At 42.4% G+C, this 22,271-nt stretch overlaps 1 protein-coding gene across 1 annotated transcript in view; it reads right to left on the bottom strand.

The window, feature by feature from the left end:
* Positions 1–21,558, bottom strand: part of LOC125344642 — a 61,899-nt gene extending 40,341 nt beyond the window's left edge. Inside the window, 4 exon segments of the mRNA XM_048337074.1 lie at positions 1,040–1,133; positions 5,342–5,522; positions 10,523–10,618; positions 21,467–21,558. Of these exon segments, the coding sequence (XP_048193031.1) occupies positions 1,040–1,133; positions 5,342–5,522; positions 10,523–10,618; positions 21,467–21,558 (463 nt within the window).
* Between the last annotated feature and the right edge of the window lie 713 nt (positions 21,559–22,271).

The following is a 22,271-nucleotide window of genomic DNA, read 5'->3' as shown; positions in this document are numbered from 1 at the left end:
ATTCCCTGGGACTCGCTCCTCCTGACTTGCTAACTCCAGTTGTGTTCAGGCTCATTCAGAGGTTGTCCTGGCTCAGTGGTAACTGGGCTTCATTGTGGAGTAACACTTGATGGAGACAAATAAAGTCCCTCATTGATGTAAGGTGTCTCCACTTGGGGTCTGCTCTCTGCCACTGAAACGTCCCACAAGTGTCTCCTCACAGGACTTTCTGTTCTCCCTGGGAAGTGCCGCCCTGCCCCTGTGCCAGGGCCAGCTGCAGGCCCACCTCCACAGGCACACTGGCCAAGCAGCTGAAGTCCTTTGGGCTTTTGTTCTAGAAAATCTGCCACAGCTCTTCTCTGTAAAGGAACCGAGGTGTCTGATTCTGCCCTTGCTCTGCCCTTTACTCTGAACGGCTGGTATATTTTATCCAGTCAAGAATTGTTTATTCATGATCTTGTACCAAGATTCCACACAAAGATGGATTTCATATGATTCTCTAGCACAAGCTCCTAAACAGAACATACAAACCTTATGAGTTCCCTCATATTTTTTTTTGTATAGTGCGTAAAAAAAAAATGGTAGAAAACTTGTACAAGGGAAAAAAAGGTGAAGATCAAAATCAATGAAACGTGGCTCGAAAAGTTTCTGTAATGCAACAGGAAAATCACAGCTCTTTCTCCTCCCACTCTAATTATTACCTTCCAAATTATTGTTGTCACACAGCAGGACATCCAATTATCATTGGCAGCTGGCCAGCTCCTTCCAGGCTGGATTCTGGCTGAAGCACCAAGTGGGCTCTTCCTCTGGCTTGGGGGGAGGAGAGGGGAGCAGTGAACTGAAGCTCAGGCGTGTTTATTTTCACAGGCTAGAGGGAGATGCCATATATGGGTTCTTCTCACTGAGCAATGCCAGCCAAGAGGCAGACTTGTGGGATTGCATAAACCAACTGCTTTCAATAAATCACTTAATAAATGTCTTCTACTGTCTCACTGCTTTTGCAGAATGCTGACCTGCACACTAAGTGAATGAAGGAAGCAGAGTAGCTAAAGTAACTTACCCAAGATGATAGGAATCACATAGGTGAAGGACATTTTCAACTCTGAGTCTGAGTGCAAAGTCTCTATGTGGACCTGCTTGTTTGCAGGTGTCTGCTAGAAATGTGGGTGCAAAAGAGGTCCAAAGGAGGCAATTATTGGAGCTGGAGTAGGGTGTAACATGACCTATTCTGGTAAGATTAGAGGTGTGGGAAGGGCTTGCACTGGATTACCAGTGTGTTGGTGATTCCAACACACCAGCCAAGAAAGCTAGGAGTCCAGCTGTGGCTCAGCAGGACATGAAAACATGCCTGCATGCATGAAGAGGGCTTTTCATATCAGCATCTGGGACTTTCCTCTCATCCATGGGCAGCTGGGTGAGGTGAGCTCTAAAGGCTGCTGTGAAGAAGTGAAGAACATGTAGACATCGTAAAAGCTTCCTGGTGTGAATCAGTATTATGCAGTATTTCCCTTTTCTACTGCATCAACATCCCTCTTCCCTCTAAAGTTCCCAGTGAATGTTCTGTGTTCTGATCCCAATGATAAATTAATTTCACATTTCATTATAGACAACTCCTCTCTATGCAATTAAACAGAATAAACCCACTGAGTGCTAAGAGCTAGCCTGGGCACAGATTACCTAACAATGAAGAACTCATGCTTGATCGTGAACCTCAAATTGCTCACAATCTGATCTGCAGGGTATAATTTTAAAAGGGTCACAATAGCTGATATGAAGCAAAAACATAATACATGGGACTCAGACAGCAAACAGGAAGAGAGCTAACTCAGGCAGAAGGGCTGGCTAACTAGAACCAAAAAAATGAATAGCAACCAACAGAATAACAGGCAGGCTAGTCAGTAGGAAAAGTCATGGAGGTCTAAATTGCCTGTGGACTCGTCAGTTGGTGTGAGGCCTGGTTACCCTTCTGTGAAATCCTTAGGGCAGGCTGTCAGGAAAGGCAGGGTGGAATGCTGAGGAGAATGCAAACCCTGGGACTAAGTTAGAGTCTCTTCTTCAGAGAAAGTTCAGGTTCCCTTCGGAGACCTCTCAGCAGATTGAAACAGGCCCATATATATGTTCTTGCTAGTCCTGGGGCTTGAACTCAGGGTCTGGGTGCTGTCTCTGAGCTTTTGTGCTCAAGGCTAGTGAGTTATCATTTGAGACACAGCTCTACTTCCATCCTTTCTTTGTAGTTTAGTAGAGATGACAGTATTGCAGACTTTCCTTCCTGATTGTTTTTTTTTTTTTTTTTTTTTTGGCCATTCCTGGGGCTTGGACTCAGGCCTGAGCACTGTCCCTGGTTTCCTTTTGCTCAAGGCTAGCACTCTGCCACTTGAGCCACAGCGCCACTTCTGGCCGTTTTCTATATATGTGGTGCTGGAGAATTGAACCTAGGGCTTCATGTATACAAGGCAAGCGCTCTTGCCACTAGGCCACATCCCCAGCCCTCCTGATTGGTTTTGAGCAGTGATCTCATATCTCAGCCTCCTCAGGATTACAGGCAGGTGTCTAGCTAGGCAATGGTTATTTTACAGTGTCTCCGTTCCTGCCTAAGCAGGAACTGAACTGAAATCGATCTCTTTTAGGCTTCATATGGGAACTGTGATGACAAGTTCACAACACCACAGTCAGTTGGAGTCCTGTGAACTCTTCTGCCTAGAAATGTAACTAGGATGGCAGACATGAACTACTCTGAGCTGTGGGTTGAGAAGGGGACCTTGTGTGTCTGCTCAGGTGGGCCTTGAACTGTAGTTCTTCTGGCCTCAGCTTCACAAATAGCTAGGGTGGCAAATGTGAACTACTGGCCACCCCTCCCCCACGCTTCCTGCTTTTAAAGCCTTCTGATTATGGACTGTAAACATCTTCACAAAATCCCACCAGGGCAACACACACACACATTTGTGTTTGATCGAATAACTGGAAGCAGTAGCATAGTAAAGATGCGATATCCCAAATCCATCAAACTTACTTATGGAGGAGGGACAATAATGATCCTTATTTACAGAGATGAAATGAGTTTATCTATGTTGTGAATTTCAGTGATAAGCCCTAAATCAATGTTGATTCTCAGTATAGCACAACGTATAGCATGTAATGTTTACTTCTACATATACTTTCCCTATGAGACTTTGACATCTATTATTCAGGCATGTACCAGACCCTACAGTATAGATTAAATTCTTCAAATGAATAGTTTTCTTTCGATTTTGAAATGGCTCAGGGACAACCTAGAAAAATGACAAATGAGAGCCCTATTGATGAAAATTATCCTTTTCTCATGGAGGGCTATGGAAACATAGTGATCTGAGCCATTTTCCGAGAATAGAAGGAACATAGATGGTATTCCAGCTGGGCCCCACACCTTCTATGAACTCAGGGCCCCACACCTTCTTTCCTCATGGTGTCACTGAGATGTGATGCTGTAGTTTGACAACAGTGCCAATATAGCACTGAGTTCCCTAGGGATTTGAAGATGTTTTAAACCTAAGAGAGCAAATCCTTCTCTCTCTCTTTTTGCAGTTCCTATGTAGAAAATATGAAAAGATATTTGCCAAAAAGTGTTTTACTTCTTTCTTTTTTAGTGCCAGTTCTGGGGCTTGAACTCAGAGCCTGGGTCCTGTCCCTGAGCTTTTGGGCTCAAAACTGCATTTTACCACTTGAGCCATAGTTCCACTTTTTTATGGCTAATTAGAGATGAGTTGCACAGACTTTCCTGTCCAGGCTGGCTTTGAAACATGATCCTCAGGTATCAGTCTCCTGTACCTTACTGTGACAGGCATGAGCCAAGCCACTGGTGCCAGGCTATTTTACTTTAAAAAATATTCCAGGAAGGAGTTTATTTTGCCTATATATTCCTACAACGAAAGGCTTTTTTCCCCCCAAATGATTGAAATAAGGACTGAGGTCTAAGTTCACACGTCCTCAAGATGACAGAAGTGAGCTTGAACCCAAACCTGGACAAATATCACATCCTGTAACCCCTCTGTCTACATCCTGACTGTGCACTTATTTGACACCACATAATCCCATATGGCAGGCACAGAAGCTCATTGCCCATCTCGGTTTCTGCATTGCAATGTCTATGACCCAAAAATACGTGTGTGGTGTTGGGGATTCAACTCTGTGCTTTGATCTTTCTTTGCATTTTATTTTTTATGTGTAGGACATCCTTAGCCTGATTTCTTGTGTGCAAACACCAGCCTTAAGTGCAGGAAAGAAAGCTCCCTGGGATGGCTTTAGAATGATCCTGGGTACAAAGCAAAATGTAAGCAATGCTGAAGGTTTGAAAAATGAGGATCAAATCCAGCTGCTGATAAACAGTTGGTATGCCTTCTTTGAGCTAGAAGATCAGAGGAAGTTCATTGTTAACTTTTCTGTTTTGTTGCTAAGCACTAGTTCAGACAGACTGCAACATGCTTTGTCACCTAAGGCTGAAAATAAGCATCAATTGCATTTATTCAATTTCATGTATAAACTCCATTTCTCACAAAATCTTTGAACATTGTACAGATATAAATAAGCTAAATACCTAGAGGAATTGTGTAATTTCCTTTCTTCCTTCCTTCCTTCCTTCCTTCCTTCCTTCCTTCCTTCCTTCCTTCCTCCCTTCCTTTCTTCCTTTCTTCCTTCCCTTTCTTATTTTGTGCAAATACTACAATCTTGCTTGGCTTTTCAGCTAAAGGCTGGAGCACTACACTTGAGCCACACTTCCACTCCTAGCCATATGCTCTTAATTGGAGAAAGAATCTCAGGAAATTTTCTGCTTGTGCTGACTGTAAACTGTGATCCTAGATCTCAGCCTCCTGAGTAGCTAGGATTACAGGTGTGAACCACCAGTACCTGACTGAATTCCTAATTTCTTTGTCTTAAGTTAAATTGCTTTTATATGAAACATTTTATTTAAAAATATTAACTAATAATTAGTTAATAATTATTAAGCTATCAAACATTTTAGAGTGGTTTTATTAAAGCTTTTTAAAGAAATAATGTTAAGGAGGACTTAGATTTGGTACTAACTCATGGACCAATTAATCATCCACTTATTTACTAGAATTTATCAGGTGCTTACAAGAGCCAAGGAAGGTAGCTGGTATCAGTCACAGAAAGATACTGGAGAAACTACTGTTTAGTAGGGTAAGTCTTTTTTTTTTTTTGCCAGTCCTGGGGCTTGAACTCAGGGCCTGAGCACTGTCTCTGGCTTCTTTTTGCTCAAAGCTAGCACTCTACCACTTGAGCCACAGTGCCACTTCTGGCTTTTTCTATATGTGTGGTGCTGAGGAATTGAACTCAGGGTTTCAAGTATATGAGGCGAGCACTTTACCATTAGGCCACATTCCCAGCTGACTTGGGTAAGTCTTTCAAAGGCTTCTGTGGAGTTGTTTGGGTAGATGAGGTGCCCAGAAATAGCAGTGCTGAGGGGCCCAGGTTCTAGGTCTCCATGGAAAGTTTCCTGGAAGGCCTGACATCCACACAGAGACTGGAAGGAACCCATGAGGTGAGGTCTACGTGAGGAAATGGATCACAGGCAGGGGCAAACAGCTGCAGACAGAAAGCAGCTGAGGATTCAGACATTGTGAGTCCATTCACAATAGGACACAAGCCAGCGCTCCTTTGATGGACAACCAAGATGTCAAATGTTTCTGGTGTGCTTCTGACAGGGATGAGGGGCAGACAAGAATGGTAAGAAGCCCGAAGAGTAAGTCAGTACCCAGAAAGCAGAATAGTGGAAGGACCTAAGAGATCCTTCAGGGGTCAGTGAGTGGTCAGAATTTTCTGGAAGATAACACTTCAGTGGTGAGGGAGGCCATGGATTAAGGATGGCACCTTGCATTCTGTTGGGATCAAGTAGGTATAGATGGCATGGTGTTATTTTTTTAATGAATGCAAGAGCGGGTGAGCTTTTCAGGTGAAGATGGCTCCTTTAGAGGTTAAATGTCTGTGGCGTATCAGGCACAATGGTCCACTCCAGAAACAGATGTGGGATTCATTACCATAGAGACCAAGTTCCTCAAGCATGGCATCACTGACATGGGGCTATGGATGTGTTATGGAATGTAGGATGTGTGTTACCCCTGGACTTTTGTGTCACCCTCAAGTTGCTATCATGAAGGAAGTATCTACAGATATCATCAAATATCCAGGGAAGACAAAATGTATCTGATAACCACTGGTATAGACAGTCCCCAGTCCTTAAGCCTGGTGGAGTGTAACAGTAGAGAGAAGAGAGAATGAAGGATACAACCCCAGAGCACAACACTTAAGGCCAAGGACAGAAGGGAGGGTGGGGGAGGGAAGAAGGAGAGAAAAAGACAGAAAAACAGAGAGAAGGGAAAGAGACAGAGTAGGGAAGGGGAGAGGAAGGGAATAGAGGAGAGCTAGAAAGAGAGACAGAGAGAGGAAGGAAGGAGGGAGATAAACACACACAGACAGGAGGGAGGGAGGAAGAGAAGAGAGATAAGGGAGAGATGGGGAGGGAGGGACATATATAGTGACAGAAAGACAGTGAGAGTGACAGAGACCTTAAAAGAGAGTGAGAGGAATGAATAATCAGTGAAATAAAGAGAAAATACAGAAGCTAAGTTAAAATGTTTCTATACCAAAAATTTGATCACACTAAAGGTAAATGTAGCTCAGGATGAGTTAAAATGAAGTCTAAAAAGTAACTTCTGTGTTTTTTTTTTAATTTTTATTGTCAAACTGATTACAGAGAGGTTATAGTTTCATACATTAGGCTTTGGATACATTTCTTGTACTGTTTGTTATCTCCTCCCTCCCCCCTCCCCCTTTTCCTTTCCCCCCATGAGTTGTTCAGTTGATTTACACCAAACAGTTTTGCAAGTATTGCTTTTATAGTCATTTGTCTTTTTACCCTGTGTCTCTCGATTTTGGTATTCCCTTTCAGTTTCCTAGTTCTAATACCAGTATATATGGTTTCCAATGTACTCAGATAAAATACAGAGATAGTGCAGGTACAACCACAGGAAGGGGATACAAGAAGGTAATCAATAATAGAAGCTATGGTTTCATATCACATGTTGAAAGCACTTACAACAGTGATATAACAGTCATTTCCATAACATGGAGTTCATTTCACTTAGCATCATCTTATGTGTTCATAAGGGTATAGCTACTGGGCTCTTGTGATCCTCTGCTGTGACTAGCCTAAACCTGTGCTAATTATTCCCTATGAGGGAGACCATAGAGTCCATGTTTCTTTGGGTCTGGCTCACTTCACTTAGTATAATTTTTTCCAAGTGCTTCCATTTCCTTACAAATGGGGCAATGCCATTCTTTCTGATAGAGGCATAGAATTCCATTGTGTATATGTACCACATTTTCCTGATCCATTCATCTACTGAGGGGCATCTGGGTTGGTTCCATATTCTAGCTATGACAAATTGTGCTGCGATGAACATTGTTGTACTGGTGGCTTTAGTGTGTTCTTGTTTGTGGTCTTTGGGGTAAATGCTCAAAAGTGGGGCTGCTGGGTCACAGGGGAGCTCTATGTTTAGCCTTCTGAGGAATCTCCATACTGCTTTCCAGAGTTGCTGAATCAGTTTTCATTCCCACCAACAATGAAGTAGGGTTCATTTGGCCTATCCCCTCCAACAGTTGTTATTGTTAGTTTTCTTGATATAGGACATTCTTACTGGGGTGAGATGGAATCTCAATGTTGTTTTGATTTGCATTTCTTTTATGGCCAGTGATGTAGAGCACTTTTTCATATGGCTCTTGGCCATTCTCATTTCCTCATCAGAGAAGTCTCTTTTTAAGTCTTTAGCCCACTTGTTGAGAGGGCTATTGGTTCTTTGCAGTTTTGTTTTGGAGGAATGTAATTTTTTTAGTTCTGCATATATTTTAGATATGAGGCCTTTGTCTGTTGTATGGCCGGTAAAGAGCTTTTCCCAATCTGTGGGCTTTCCTTTGCCCTGCAGAAGCTCTGCAGTTTGAGGCAGTCTCATTTGTCCATCCTTTCTTTGATTTGTAGCATTTCTGCGTCTTTGTTAAGGAAGTTTCGTCCTGTGCCAAGGAGCTCAAGTGTTTCTCCTACTCCTTCCTTTAGTGTTTTCAGGGTATCTGTTTTGATTTCGAGGTCTTTAATCCATTTGGAATTGATTTTGGTGCAGGGTGATATATAAGGATCTAGTTTTAGTTTGGTAACTTCTGTTTTTGCAGCAAGAATGTCATCAGTAACTACAGTTTTACAAAGAAAAGCAAAAAGGAAAACAGCAAAGAAGATTTTGATTCCATGGATGAGGGCAGGCGGTGAGCAGTGAATGTGTTTGCTTTTCCCTTATATGATTTTCCTCTATCCAGCCATGGCAGCTCAGCTAGAAAAATGCCTACAGTTGAAAGGTTGTTGGGTTGAGGCTTGGAGAGAATTCAGCAGACCATACGGGGGCCAAGGAGGCGGACGGCATTGGCAGAACAGCTACGGATGTGGAAGTGGAGGACCATGGAATAAAAACTGGCTAGTGAGAAAAGTGAAATGAACTCCATGTTATGGAAACAAGTGATATATTACAGTTGTAACTATTTTCAACGTCCTATGTGTATGTGTAGTTTCTATTATTGATGATGTTTTGTATCACCTTCCTATGTTTGTACCTACACTATCTCTGTAATCTTACCTGAGTATATTGGAAACCGTGTTTACTGGTATTGGAAGTAGGAAATTCAAAGGGAATACCAAATTCGAGAGACACAGGGTAAAAAAAGAGAAATAACTACAAAAGCAATACTTGCAAAACTGTTTGGTGTAAGTGAACTGAACACCTGGGGGGGGGAGGGAAAGGGGGGGAGGGAGGGGGGCATGAGGGACAAGGCAACAAACAGTACAAGAAATGTATCCAATGCCCAACGTATGATACTGTAACCTCTCTGTACGTCAGTTTGATAATAAAAATTTGAGAAAAAAATAAAATAAAATAAAAATAAAAAAAAAATTTAAAAAAAAAAAGAAAAAAAGAAAATGAACACAAGAGTGAACTCAAGGATGGGTGCTTCCCAAAACAGAGAGCTTAGGCTTCTGGCATTGAGGAAGACACGCAGGGAGTGATACAAGAACCAATGAGGGGAAAGGGAAACATGTTTACACATCCAAATTGAGTCTTGATTTATTGTAAATTCAAGGAGTTCACCTTTGACAACCTTTTAAACAATCGAGCAAGGCTACAAGTTGTAAGACTATTTTTTTCTGGAGCTTGTGTGACAGCAATGTCGTTCTCAGTCTGGACATGGTATATGCCTTCATGCCTACAAATGCTCTTTGATGCAAAATGCTCTTTGATGGGCTTCTCCTTTGATTTTCAAATCATTGTGATTTTGACATACTAAGTTCACTTGAAGGTATTTTGTTCCCAACAGTTAGGGTATAATCAGATTATGGACCCTAGATTAGAAAGAGGAAACCTTGGTGATTCAGATGGAGAGAAGGATATGTGTGTGTGTGTGTGTGTGTGTGTGTGTGTGTGTGTGTGTTGTGTGTGTGTGTGTGTGTGTTTGAAATGACAAGGCTATAAGGCAAGGTCTAAAGACATGAGAGGCAGACATCACTAATGGACTTCAGCACTCCATCCTAAGATTCAGACCTGTGATCACAGCCCAGATCCTTCTCCCTCTGCTTGGGTGTCAGAATCACTCAAAGAGAGTGAGAAATAACAGTTGCCAGGGTTCATCGCAGGTTTGCCCAGTTGGCTTCTTGACATGCTTTGTCTAGGACTAGTTTTCAACACGTAGTAGCTCCAGGCAGATGGGAGCTGGCAGCTGGGGGAAGGGTGCCTCAGCTGGAGAAGAGCTGCCAGCTCTCACTCTCTTCCCTGTGTTTCCACTCTGCAAAGGACATGTGTGTTTCCCTTCCCAAAGCAAACTGATTGGGAATTCGACCCAGACTTTCTCATAGGCAAAGGCTGGGGCTTACTCTACTCCAGTCTATTAGTCTCCTGAGGATACCATGAAGATTATTCAGCTGGGAGTTGGAGCATGGATTTGTGTATTCCAGAAATATTAATGAAGGGTTGACAAGTTCAAAACTTAGCATACATTTCAGATTGTAGGCAGACTACATGATAATACCATGTCTTGAAAAAGCTAATCAGATTTTTCTTACATATACTTTGGTTTCCAACAAAAATGTAACTCAAAGCCAGTTGTGCTTGTGGCTCATCCTTGTTATAGCCTAGCTGCTCACAAGATTGAGATCTAAGGATTGCAGTTTGAAGCCAGCCAGAGCAGGAAAGTCTGTGAGACGCTTATCTTTAATTAAGTACTAAAAAACCAGTGGAGATATGGCTCAAGTGGTAGATTGCTAGCCTTGAGTAAAGAAAGTGCTCAGGGACAGTGCCACTGCACTGAGTTCAAGTCTCAGGGCCAACACACACACATACACACACACACACACACACACACACACACTAACTTAAATGCCGATCATTAGGTTTTCTCTTAATGAACTGGGCAACATATGCAGAGCAGAAGCAGAGGCCTGGGAAAATCCACTCACCTTGTGTTAGTACCAAAGACTGCACCCACACTGTTGGTACCACAAGACTGTAGCTCCCTGGTCAGTCCTTTGTTTCCATGGCCTCGAAGAATTAGTCTGTGGACACAGAGGGAGAAATAAAATGCCAAAGATTTATTGAAAAAAAGATAGGTAGATCTCCCACTAGACAAGAAGGGTCCTAAGGAAGGGCACCACCTGGAGTGCATTGTGTACGGGTTAATAGGGATCTCTAGGAGAGAGCTACATGGCTCTCCAGATCATTGGGCAGCCTGTGGGCCATAGCAGTCCCTGAACCCAATCAGAGGCTCCACACAGCCTGCACAAGCTCCCCATGTGTGCACATGCATGTATGTATATATGTATATGCTCCTATTTCTCTAAGTAACTCACCTGTTAATCAAAAGTTATTTACAAGCTGGGCACCAAGGGTTCACCCCTGTAATCCTAGCTACTCAGGAGGCTGAGATCTGAGGATGACAGTTCAAAGTCAGCCGGAGCAAGAAAGTCCTTGAGACTCTTATTTCCAATGAATCACTCAAAAACCAGAAATGGTGCTGTGGCTTAAAGTGATGGAGCACCAGCTTTGAGCAAAAGAGCTCAGGGACAGTGTCCAGGCCTCCCTCGAGTTCAAGCCCCACAACTAACAAAAGAAGGCATTTACAGTTTTAAGATGAGATGCCTGTGTGTTCTTGTATTCGAGTATGTCAAAAGCGAATCTGAACTCCCAATTTCCTTTGAAAACTCCTTCATTGTACAGAAAACTACCCTGGATGACAGGGCCACCTGGCACAGCTCTGCAGGGACCCTGCCCCCATTCCACAGATGTCTCCTTCCTTCCCCATCTCCTCGGACTCTTTCCAGGAAGATGGACACTCACTGCAGTCTTAAGCCTTAGGAATTTGTGGAAGCATCTTGGAATTGGTGCAAAGGATCCTTTAGGCGCCTGTTTTCCTGCTGCTATGTGAGAAACAATACTTACTGTCTATACTAAAATAAGGTTTTCTAAGTGCAGTGTTAATACAGCCTCATTTTCAGGAACCTGACATCACTGGAAATTTATATGAACTATGGCATTCTACATGGAAACGTGTAGCTTCTTCTCCCCCCACCCCTCGCCCCGCATTAGAAACCTTGAGTCATTGATGATTTAATCTTCCATTCAGACTCTAAAGGAAACTGCAGTGACTTCTGCTTATCTTCCAGTGCTGACTACTTCCTGAATATATACATATACATCTATCTATCTATCTATCTATCTATTTAATGAATCTGTGTTAGGATGGCTGGAAAAACAAACATTTAAAATTCATAGACTCTTTGGAACGTCTGTTGCTGCCTTTGACTCTGTGATATTTGTCAAAATTCTTGGGAGACAAGTCGCAACCCCTGGATGTTTCAGAGAAGGGATTTTCACTAAAACCAATATTCTCCTTGCACGGTCATCAGGGTGAGGAGCGACCTTGTCCCCCGAGATCCTGCAATATTCACAATCATTTCACAATGTAATTGAGTCACTTTCCCTAAATTCAAAGGCACCAAGTCCCATAGAACTTCCTTTGTTTAACAAAGAAGGCTTTCTTCCCTCAAATCCCTCTGGCTTTAGTGACTTGGAAAATCTTATTAGCCAGATTGGAAAAAAAAAAAATGCTAACAACAACAACAACAACAACAAATCCACCAGCAATTCTAGGACTCAAACAGCTATTTGGGAGCGACTGAGCAGGAGCCCAATTAGACAGGGCAGCTGCACAGGTTTCAATACCGGTCGGCAAGGCAGGCCCGCAGCTCCTGCGGCGGCCGGCTGAGCGGCCATTAAGCTTTCGGTTCACATGGGCCCCAAGCTTGAGAGATTCATTTCCCAAGTTGAAGACTCGAGCGGAGGGGAAGGTTAATGCCGGCTGAGAGTTAGCTGGATAAGGGAGAAGGGACTTTAATATCTTACATGAGGATTTGAAAGGGGCAGACGCAGGCTTAAACCACTTTCTTGTAACAGACTAGAACAGCTAGCTAACCCGGGCTGCAAAACATTTTCTCTGACCCTTTTGTTCTTAGCTTCAAGAACAAATACATTCGCCTTCATTCACTTGACCTCTGAGCTAAGAGGAAGAGTGGGGAGAAATGCCTTATGAGTCTGTCTGGTCGTGTATTTGAAAGAAAAAGTGAAGCGGTGGTGAGGGCTGACTGTGTGGGGGAGTCTGGGGATTTCAGGGTGTCCTGACGTGGAGGATCCGTGAGAAAGGGAGCAAGATGGAGATCCTCACAGGATAACTGAACACTGACCCCCGGAGGGGTGGCAGCCTGACAATGTGCACGACAGGTTTCCAAGAGATTCTTATATGAGAGTCTTGACACATTCTCTGAGCTTGTTTTCAGTCACTGTAACAGGATACTGGGGGTCAGGCCAGTTTATAAAGAAAAGAGGTTTATTTTGGCTTAGGGTCCTAGAAGGTCAAATGATGGCACCAGCAGGTGCTGGGTTTCTGGCAAGGGTGCTTGAAGACACAGTGCGGAAGGGGGCCTGGCATCCCAGCAGACCTCTCCTGAGTGCTGTGCTTGGTTCCTCAAGAGCAAGACACTCATTGGATAGGGTGACTCCATTCATAAGGAACTGCCCCATCTCTCCCTGTCTCTCTGTCTCTCTCTCTCTCTCTCCCTCCCTACCCCCACCCCCACAGCACTGATGCACTAAACCCCAAGATGAATTTGAGGTGGGGACAGATCTTTTTGGAGCAGGACCACAGCACGCTTTGTTACAATTTCCATCATCCTAACCCAAGTGAGAGTAAGACTTCTGACCATTTAATGGAAATCAAACCCAACTTTTCACCCAGACCAAGCTTCTCAGTACAACCAAAATGAGCAATCTTTAATATGTAAAGAGGGGAAATGAATGATATTTATACATGCCAATATAATAACACAGTATTTCCATATATATATATATCTATCATTCTTTAATCCCTTTAAAAACCTAAATAGATATTTACATAGGCAAAGAAAATATTTAACTGAAAGTATTGCTGATCCACATTGCTATTATTTGGCTGGTCTTACTGATACTGCAAAGAAAGAAATAGGAATTTAGGGCTAGGAACATGGCCTAGTGGCAAGAGTGCTTGACTCGTATACATGAGGCCCTGGGTTCGATTCCCCGGCACCACATATATAGAAAATGGCCAGAAGTGGCGCTGTGGCTCAAGGGGTAGAGTGCTAGCCTTGAGCAAAAAGAAGCCAGGGACAGTGCTCAGGCCCTGAGTCCAAGGCCCAGGACTGGCAAAAAAAAAAAAAAAAAAAAAAAAAGGAATTTAATGTCTTTTGTGTAGCAGCACTGGGATCTGAACTCAGAGCCTCACAATGACTATACAGTCATTCTAACCACTTGTGCCATGACACTAGCTCAGTTCTTTGGTGGTTATTTTTGAGATAGAGTCTTGCTTTTTGGCTCAGGCCAGTTTGGAATACAGTCCTCCGTTCCCACTCTCTTCTGTCGCTGGGATGACAGGTGTGTGGCACCACACACAGCTTTTGGTTGGCATGAGAGAGTTGAGGACTTTTTGCCTAGGCTGGCTTTGAACTATGATCTTCCCAAGTAGGTAAAATTATAGGTGAGAGCCACATCACCCACTTTGGAATTCAAATATTTATTCTGTTCTTCAAAATATTTTCTTTTTTAAAATTTAATTTTATTGTAAAGATGAGGTACAAAGGGATTAAGAGTGTTTTGTGGGGGGAGGGGCAGTCCTGGAGCTTGAATTCAGGGCCTGAGCACTGTCCCTGGCTTCTTTTTGCTCAAGGCTAGCACTCTGCCACTTGAACTACAGCCCCACTTCTGGCCATTTTCTATCTATGTGGTGCTGAAGAATCAAACCCAGGGCTTCATGTATTCGAGGCAAGCACTCTTGCCACTAGGCCATCTTCCCAGTCCCTCAAAATCTTTTCTTTATAATGTTATAGGAAGGCATGAAGCTTTTAGACTGCTTTAGCATTATTAATTAATTACTCTGCTAGTATTGAGGCTTGAAGTCTGGGCCTTGCATTCTCAATTGTGTTTTTTGTTCTATCACTCGAACCATATCTCTACTTCTGGCTTCTGACTAGTTAATTGAAATAAGAAGCTCTGAGATTTGTCTATCTGGGATAGCTTTGAACTGTAATTCTCAGATCTCAGCCTCCTGAGTAGCTAGGAGTACAGGCATAAGCTATCAACATCTGGCTAAACAAATATTTATGGAGTTGCTCTGCATGCTAGACACCCACTGAACTTTATAGGCATAGAGTTTAGATAATTATCATCAGATCATACCTGGCTCAGGGCTGACGATATGAACAATATAATTATTAAAAAATAGTCATTTTTTTGTTTTGTTTTGTTTTTGTTGCCAGTCCTGGGGCGTGGACTCAGGGCCTGAGCACTATCCCTGGCTTCTTTTTGCTCAAGGCTAGCACTCTACCACTTGAGCCACAGTGCCACTTCCGGCTTTTTTCTATATATGTGGTGCTGAGGAATCGAACCCAGGACTTCATGTATACGAGGGAAGCACTTTACCACTAGGCCATATTCCCAGCCCGTCATTTTTCAAGGTGATAAATAATGAGAAAGAAAACAAGCCTATAGTGATATATCACCATAACCTTTATTGTTCCTTTTAGTACCCGATGAAATGAGAATATTTGGCAGCAAGCTAGAACAAGTGATTGAATTTCAGGAAGGGAGTGTGTGTGTGTGTGTGTGTGTGTGTGTGTATTTGTGTGTGTGCATATATATATATATCTTACTTGGAAATTCTTCCTATGGTCTCTAGAATTTGTTTTAAAGCAGCTACTATGGAGCATGAGTTATTATTCTTTTGAATATTTTTATTGTATTCAAGTAGCTATACAAAGGAGTTGTCATTCAACAGAATAGTTTATGAACACAGTGCCTCTTGATCAATGTCACTACTTTTAGCATTCTCATCTGCCCCCCCCACCCCATGGCTTCCTTTACTTTTTCTTAATTTTTCAGTTATGTGTCCAATTTGTTTTTGCCATTTAACAAAGCATTTTATGTAGACAATGCATCTTGATATGTGTCACTCTGTCAACATCTTCATGCACTTTCCACCCACCCCTTCCTTTATTTTTCTCAATTTTGTTTTCTATACAATGCATTCTTGCTTGCATTCTACTCCTATCCCCCATTCATTCTTCTGCTCCTCTTCCCTTCCCTCCCTTTCAAGTATCCATCTCCTGGTTCTTGTTTTGTTGGGCTTTCATGTAGTCTTTCTAAAGAACTACAATCTTTGCCCTCTCCATGGAATTGACTATACTTCAGTTAATTCATTTATAACCACTTGGATACCACCCAATGTGTTTACTTATAGATTTATAGGCACATTCTAGCTCCCACAAATGAGGGAAACCACAAAAAATGAATAATTATTTGTCTATCAGACTACCTTGTATTCTGTGTGGATTCAGTTTCTCTAGTTGAGAATTTACCCACTAGTTGGGCTGGCCGGGGCTGATTAATGTCCCATGTGTGACTTCTCTAGGGTTGTAGAGTATATATGTGTATGTGTGCGTGCACGCTCACACACCAGTACTGGGGCTTGAACTCAGGGCCCAGGCACCATCCCTTAGCTTCACTTGAGCTATAGTTTCACTTCCAGCTTTTTTCTGGTTAATTGGAATTAAGAGTCTCACAGACTTTTCTGGCTGGATTAGCTTTGAACCTCAATCCTCAGTAGCTAGGATCACATGTGTGAGCCAGCAGTGTCCAGGAGTATTAAAACTACTTTTATTTTAGTTCATCACCAGGGTTCACTAAGTAGCAAAATAAATGGTAACATGTAGATTTTCCCCATTGAGCTTCATAGAAAATTGGGCAGCATCTGAGCCTCAGTGGTAGTTTCTCCTGGGAAATCAGGTAGTTATGATAGGAGCTAGCTAGCATGTTTTGGAAGTACTCATCATCTGTGTAGGAAATGGATATAAAAATTCCAGGGAAGTCTCTGTAATCAGCTTGAAAAAAAAATCAGATTTTTAAAAATTCTGGGAACACTGGATGAGTACAATGATAAGTCATGATCTGCTTGTTCCTGAAAAAACAGGGTGCTCATTCAGAGCAAATCTGTCCAGGGGTTCCTGTGAAACCCTAATGTTCGACTGAATATCTCAGTCAAAATAATATTCACTTATCTTTTTTGCTCAAGTCTCAAAAAATATGTTAGCAAATGTTTATTGAACAATGTGTTTGGGGTATTCTGGAAAGAAGACAGGGTTTACTAAACAGTAGTCCATAGGCCAAATCTGGTCCACTGCCCATTAAAAAAATAGATTGGCATGCAGCCACCCTCATTCATGCACGCACGGTCTTCGTCTGCTTCCACTCTGCTCTGAGTCGAGTCGCTGGAAGAGCCCACACTGCCCACATGCAAGAGAGGTCTCCCCTGTTCTTTACAGATGGCTCTTTGCCAACCTCTGCTTTAAAAAAATATGCCCACTGGACAGGGGAAGATCTAGGGGGAAGGAGTGTGGCAGGAGGGGGGGGCTGGGGAGATGCAGTAAGGCAGGTAACACCTGGCCACAGCTGGGCAGCTGTGTGGGAGAGAGAACTGTTGTTCATAAACAGTTTATCTCAGGAAAGAAAAGGAATAGTGACCAACAACTGCTCAGCCGCAAATAAGCTTGGCTTCTGCACTGAAGTTGGTTGAGGCAGACTCCGTATAAATCACGTGGCGATGCCTGACAGAAAAAGACCTGCAAAGGAACAAGAGTTATACTGCAGCAAGAGAAAAATGGTGAGCAGATGAGAGAACCAGAAATGCCTCATTTTTCTTAAGCTGGGGAGAAGTGTAGGTTGTTGGCAGCGAAGAGAGGGAGAAAGTTGAGGCTTCTTGCTTCCCTGCCAGGCTGTGTAGTACTGTCTGCATGCAAAGTTCAATGCCAATGTGGGTGTTTACACTGGTTCACTTTTTTTGAGGGGGGGCTAACAATTGGCATGGTGTTTATTTCTGGGCAGAAAGAGGTGCTATTGAGAAATATCCCTCTCAGTTACACATGGTCACACGTGTCAGGCATACACACTATTCAAACAGCAACATGGAAAAGACCAAAGTCAGAGTGGGGTGGGGCTAACACAGCAGGAACCACATACACTCCAGTAGGTTTTATGTGCAATTGCCCAACATCTCACATTCCAATGACCTTTCTTTGTTTAGTTCAACTGCAGGGAAAGAAAACCAGAATTTGCAGAAGATACCAACTGCACTGCCACCCCCGCCCTTTACCCTCACCAGCTCGTCACAAGTGACAAAGGAGTGGGCCAATAATGTCCCAATCCTCATATTCCTTATGGGATAATGTCAAGGCATGCGTCCTATACTGACCTTGCAGAGTTCCAATCAACCATAGTTACCAGTGACTGAAATCAGGAGAGTTCTCTTTACTGAGAGGAGCGGTAGCCTAAGATAGGATACTATCTTAGTATCCTAAAAAAGAGTTGAAATTTGATTTAAAGAGTAAGATAAAGACCTAAACACTAAAACTCAGCAACCCAAAGTACTTGGGTTGGTACAGATGAGCAGTGGTTCAGGATGAAGAGCATAAGCCACAGAAATCAGTTCATCAAAGAGCTGCCATTTCTTCATCCTCAAAGTAAGATCCTCTGAATCAGAAGCAACCAAGGATAGACATCTATTACATGTGAATTCAATTCAAACCTTTTGTGTTGTCTTATCTGGTAACAGCCAGATAGATCCAGATAAACCATGTTGGGTACAATGTTGGGCCAATTAAATTTCCTGCCCCTAAGTGACTTTAGCAATCCATTAGATTTTAGAGTTTTCAGAGTTCTTCTATGGGCATCAGCATGTTTTCTCATTACTGAATTTCCAAGGTATTTGGGGTGCATATTATTACTTTCATCCCCAAAAGAGGACTAGAGAGAGGTCAAGAGGCCAAGGTTTCTATTTACAAGAATCGTAAGCACCTAGAACTTCTGAGAAGTGGCCGGACTCTTGATACTGTTATGCCTCTTCTCACTGCTTTGCTCCTTTGCTGTTAGAGTAGTCTTTCATTATCTGTGGTTTTCCTTTCCTTGGTTTCTGTTATGTGCTGCCAGTATGTTCCAAAAATATAAACTGGAAAATTCCAGAAACAGACAGCTCAGACTTTTTTTCAGTTGTGGGCTGTTCTGATGAGAGCTCCTGCCGTTCCACTCTCTCCCTCCCAGGACCCGAATAATTCTTGACACAGCATTTCCACATGGTATACACTACCTGCTTCAGCTCAGGTCCCAGCACTGATTGCCAAAGCCAGTGCGGGGGCATTGTGATGCTATGTCACCATGCCTGTGTCCTTCACCCAGTTTCATGTCATCACGCACGCGCGCACAGTGTCGCCTCACAAAATTCACAGGAGAGTGAGGGTAATCCACTAAAGACATTTGGGGAGAAAGAAAGTGAGAGGAGGCATGGAACTAGGAATCACCTTCCAAGTGCTTTTGTTGGCTTTTTTACCTTTTGATATATAGGCTCTCTCTCTCTCTTTTTTTGGTATACTCACTTTTTTTTTAGGTTTTATTTTATTTCATTTTTTGTCACTTTTTCCATTTCATTTTGAGCACTTTCATATTTCTGTGGAGATTTCTCTTCTGACTATGAGTTGTTGCAGCAAGCAGAGAAACAGGCCTTTAAAGATGCCTCCCTCTTAATTATTACAACCTAAGAATGCATTTTATTATGTTATATGGATGTGATAAAATCACCTGAAAATAGGAAGAATACCCTGGGTCAACATGGTACCCCAGTGTATCCCCAGGGTGATTAAGGGAAGAAGAGGTTAGAAGACGAGAGATATGATGATGGAGCAGAGGTGAGGAGGAAGGCCTATTTATGAGCCCAGGCATGCAGGTAACCCCTAGAAGGTGGGAGGGTCAAGCCATATGGCCCCTAGAAGATGGGAGGGACGAGCCATAAGCTCTCTGATGTGGCACCTAGAAGGTGGGAGGGACGAGCCACGGGCTCTCTTCTACAGCCCTTAGGGAGGGATGAGCCACAGGCTCTCTGCTATGTCCTTTAGAAGGTGGGAGGGATGAGATTCTCTGATGTGGCCCCTACAAGTCAGAGCCTTTTGGGATCTTGATTTAATCCAGTGAAATTCACTTTGGAGTTCTGATGTCTGAAACTCTGAAGACAATAAATTTGTGTTGTTTACAGTCACTATGTTTATGGTGATTTTCTATGGCAGTAATAGAAGACAAGTGAGGTTTTGTTATTCTGGAATAAGAATATTGACTGGAAAACTTTCAACTTTTTTTTACATAAACACACATGAACACAAACACACAAGCACACACACATTCATGCATACATGATGGGTTTTCAGTGTACTCGTGTAAGCACCACTGGATAAAAATACAGAATGTGCCTTATTACGCAGAAGAGTGTATTGGATATATTTTCAAATGCCCTGACTAAAAACATGTCTTTAAGTCTGTATTTTAACTTGTACTTCAATGTCTGTTTCCATTTATATAGAGAGAAATGCTTGAGCAAATTATCACCAAGTTGTTATGGAATTTAAATATATAGTGGGAAATCAGGTGATTCCATTTTCAAGTTGTCACTCTGTGACAACTGAAATAATTTCAATGTTCCCAATAATGTCAACAATTTCAAAGATCCAAAATATATTAAGTAAATATTTGACTATAATGAATCTTTGCATGGTAAAACTATGTTAACAATATGTATCATCATCATCATCACCACTATTATTACAATTATGTGCAGTCAGGAGATATTTAGTACAAAAGCCTGGCGTTTGATCTTCTCATCTTGAGTTTTTATTTAATGTTTATCCTGATAGTTGTAGCTTTCTTTTTCTGAAAAATGTTCAATATTCTTAATTTTAAAGGTCTACCATGTGGATAATTCTGATGCTCTGGACTAAAGAAAACACTGATAAAGGCTGGAAAGACATAGACCCACAAAAAGCACTAACAAGATGTATAAAGCTTTTTGTAGCTCAGGTGGCAGCGTGTGTACCAATGGAAGTTTTACATCAAGTTGAAGACCGTATGAAAGAAACTGGTGGAATTTTAAAGAGGAAGAGAGACAAGTTTCACAGTCCAGAAAACCCTATGCTATTGAAAGGAACATAATTCGGGATTGTAGGATACTTGACAATTCTGGTGTCTTGTTTGAAGTTGTCAGCAATACATTTGAAATGAGACCACTAACTATGGCCATTTTTTTCCCTCTAGCTAGATGTTCCGTTCTAGGTGTGAGGGTGCAGTGTGAGGGGAGAGATAGAGAAAGAGCAGACAGAGAGACAGACAGAACTTATTAAGGGATGAGGCAAGTACAATGTGAGAGGAGCGAGTGAAGGGAGAGGAAATGTTTGTAAAATCCAGCTTTTAATTATGGGCAAGAAGGAAAGTGTGGGCTGGAAAAGCCATGAAAGATAGTCTCAAAAAGTGATAGGGGGGTTGGGGATTGAGCTCAGTGGAAGAGCACTTGCCTGACAAGTGCAAGGCTCTGAGTTTGGTCCTCAGCTCTGGGGAAGAATACAAGCTATAAAAAGTGGTAGGAATGATGATGTTGGAAGGTCAAAGTTTTGTTGAGCAAATCTTGGTTCCCACTTCTGTAATTCTCCATCAGAACATTCAGTGGACTCTAGCTTCCAAGCGTGCTCAGAGCAGAATATTTCTCACCCTTTTTTTGTTGCTGATGTTGGTTGTAGAGCTTGAACTCTAGGCCTGAAAGCTGTCCCTGAGCTTCTTTGTACTCAAGACGAGTGCTCTACCACTGGAGCCACAGCACCACTTCTGGTTTGAGTGGTTAATTGGAGGTAAGAGTCTCACAGGGACTTTTCTGCCCTAGCTGGCTTTGAACCATGATTCTCAGATCTCAGTCTCCTGAGTAGCCAGGATTACAGGTGTGAGCCACCAGGGCCCACCTCTCATTGTTCTTTAGAGCATCATTTTGGTCCCAGCCATTGCCATTTCTAAGCTTAACTTCATAGCTGAACACCCTAGGCTCACTGGCCATGTTTGTCTGCTCACTGTCCTCCCATCTGCCCTCACATCCCTTCCTCAGGGCCTGTGCCCTGGCCCTTTCTTCTTCTCAGAGTACTTTTTCTTTTCTTTTATATATTTTTTATTAATTACATTTTGTTGACAAGGTGTTGTGCAAAAGGGGTACAGTTACATGATAGGGCAGTGAGTACATATCTTGTGATATATTACACCCTTGTTTTTCTTTCCCTTCCCTAGATCAGGTAGGCATATATACAATACCTGTGTACCAAAATCATATACAGTAGCCATGTGGCGTACGCCAAAGGAAATTCACCTAGAACTTTAAATATAACATCAACAATAGAGTTTGCTTATCCTTGTCTTATATGATCATATGTACATAGCTGTTGAGCTATTGTGATCCACTGATAGGTCTATTTTAGACCTTTTTATGTTTAGTAGTTGTTTGGTTTTAGATACATATGTAAGGTTGCTGATCCAAACCTGTGGAAATAACATTTGACAACAAGTTTTTGTTTCGCAGACCTGGTCTCTACTGTCCCAGAGTACTTTTTATCAGCAACCTTATTTACTTAGGTCATATTCTACTTAATTGGTGAAACTCTTTCTTACCACCTTGTTTAAAATGGCGCTTTAGAGAAGTTCAGTTATGACATTGAACTTAGTCAAAATACTTTCTGTGATTGTGTCAGTCCTGGATCTTCAACTCGGAGCCTGGGCACT

The sequence above is a fragment of the Perognathus longimembris genome, chromosome 2 (assembly GCF_023159225.1).
Source record: "Perognathus longimembris pacificus isolate PPM17 chromosome 2, ASM2315922v1, whole genome shotgun sequence".
Classification (NCBI taxonomy): Eukaryota; Metazoa; Chordata; class Mammalia; order Rodentia; family Heteromyidae; genus Perognathus; species Perognathus longimembris.
The sequence above is the reverse complement of the archived record's forward strand: the minus strand, read 5'-3'. Positions and strand labels throughout refer to the sequence as shown.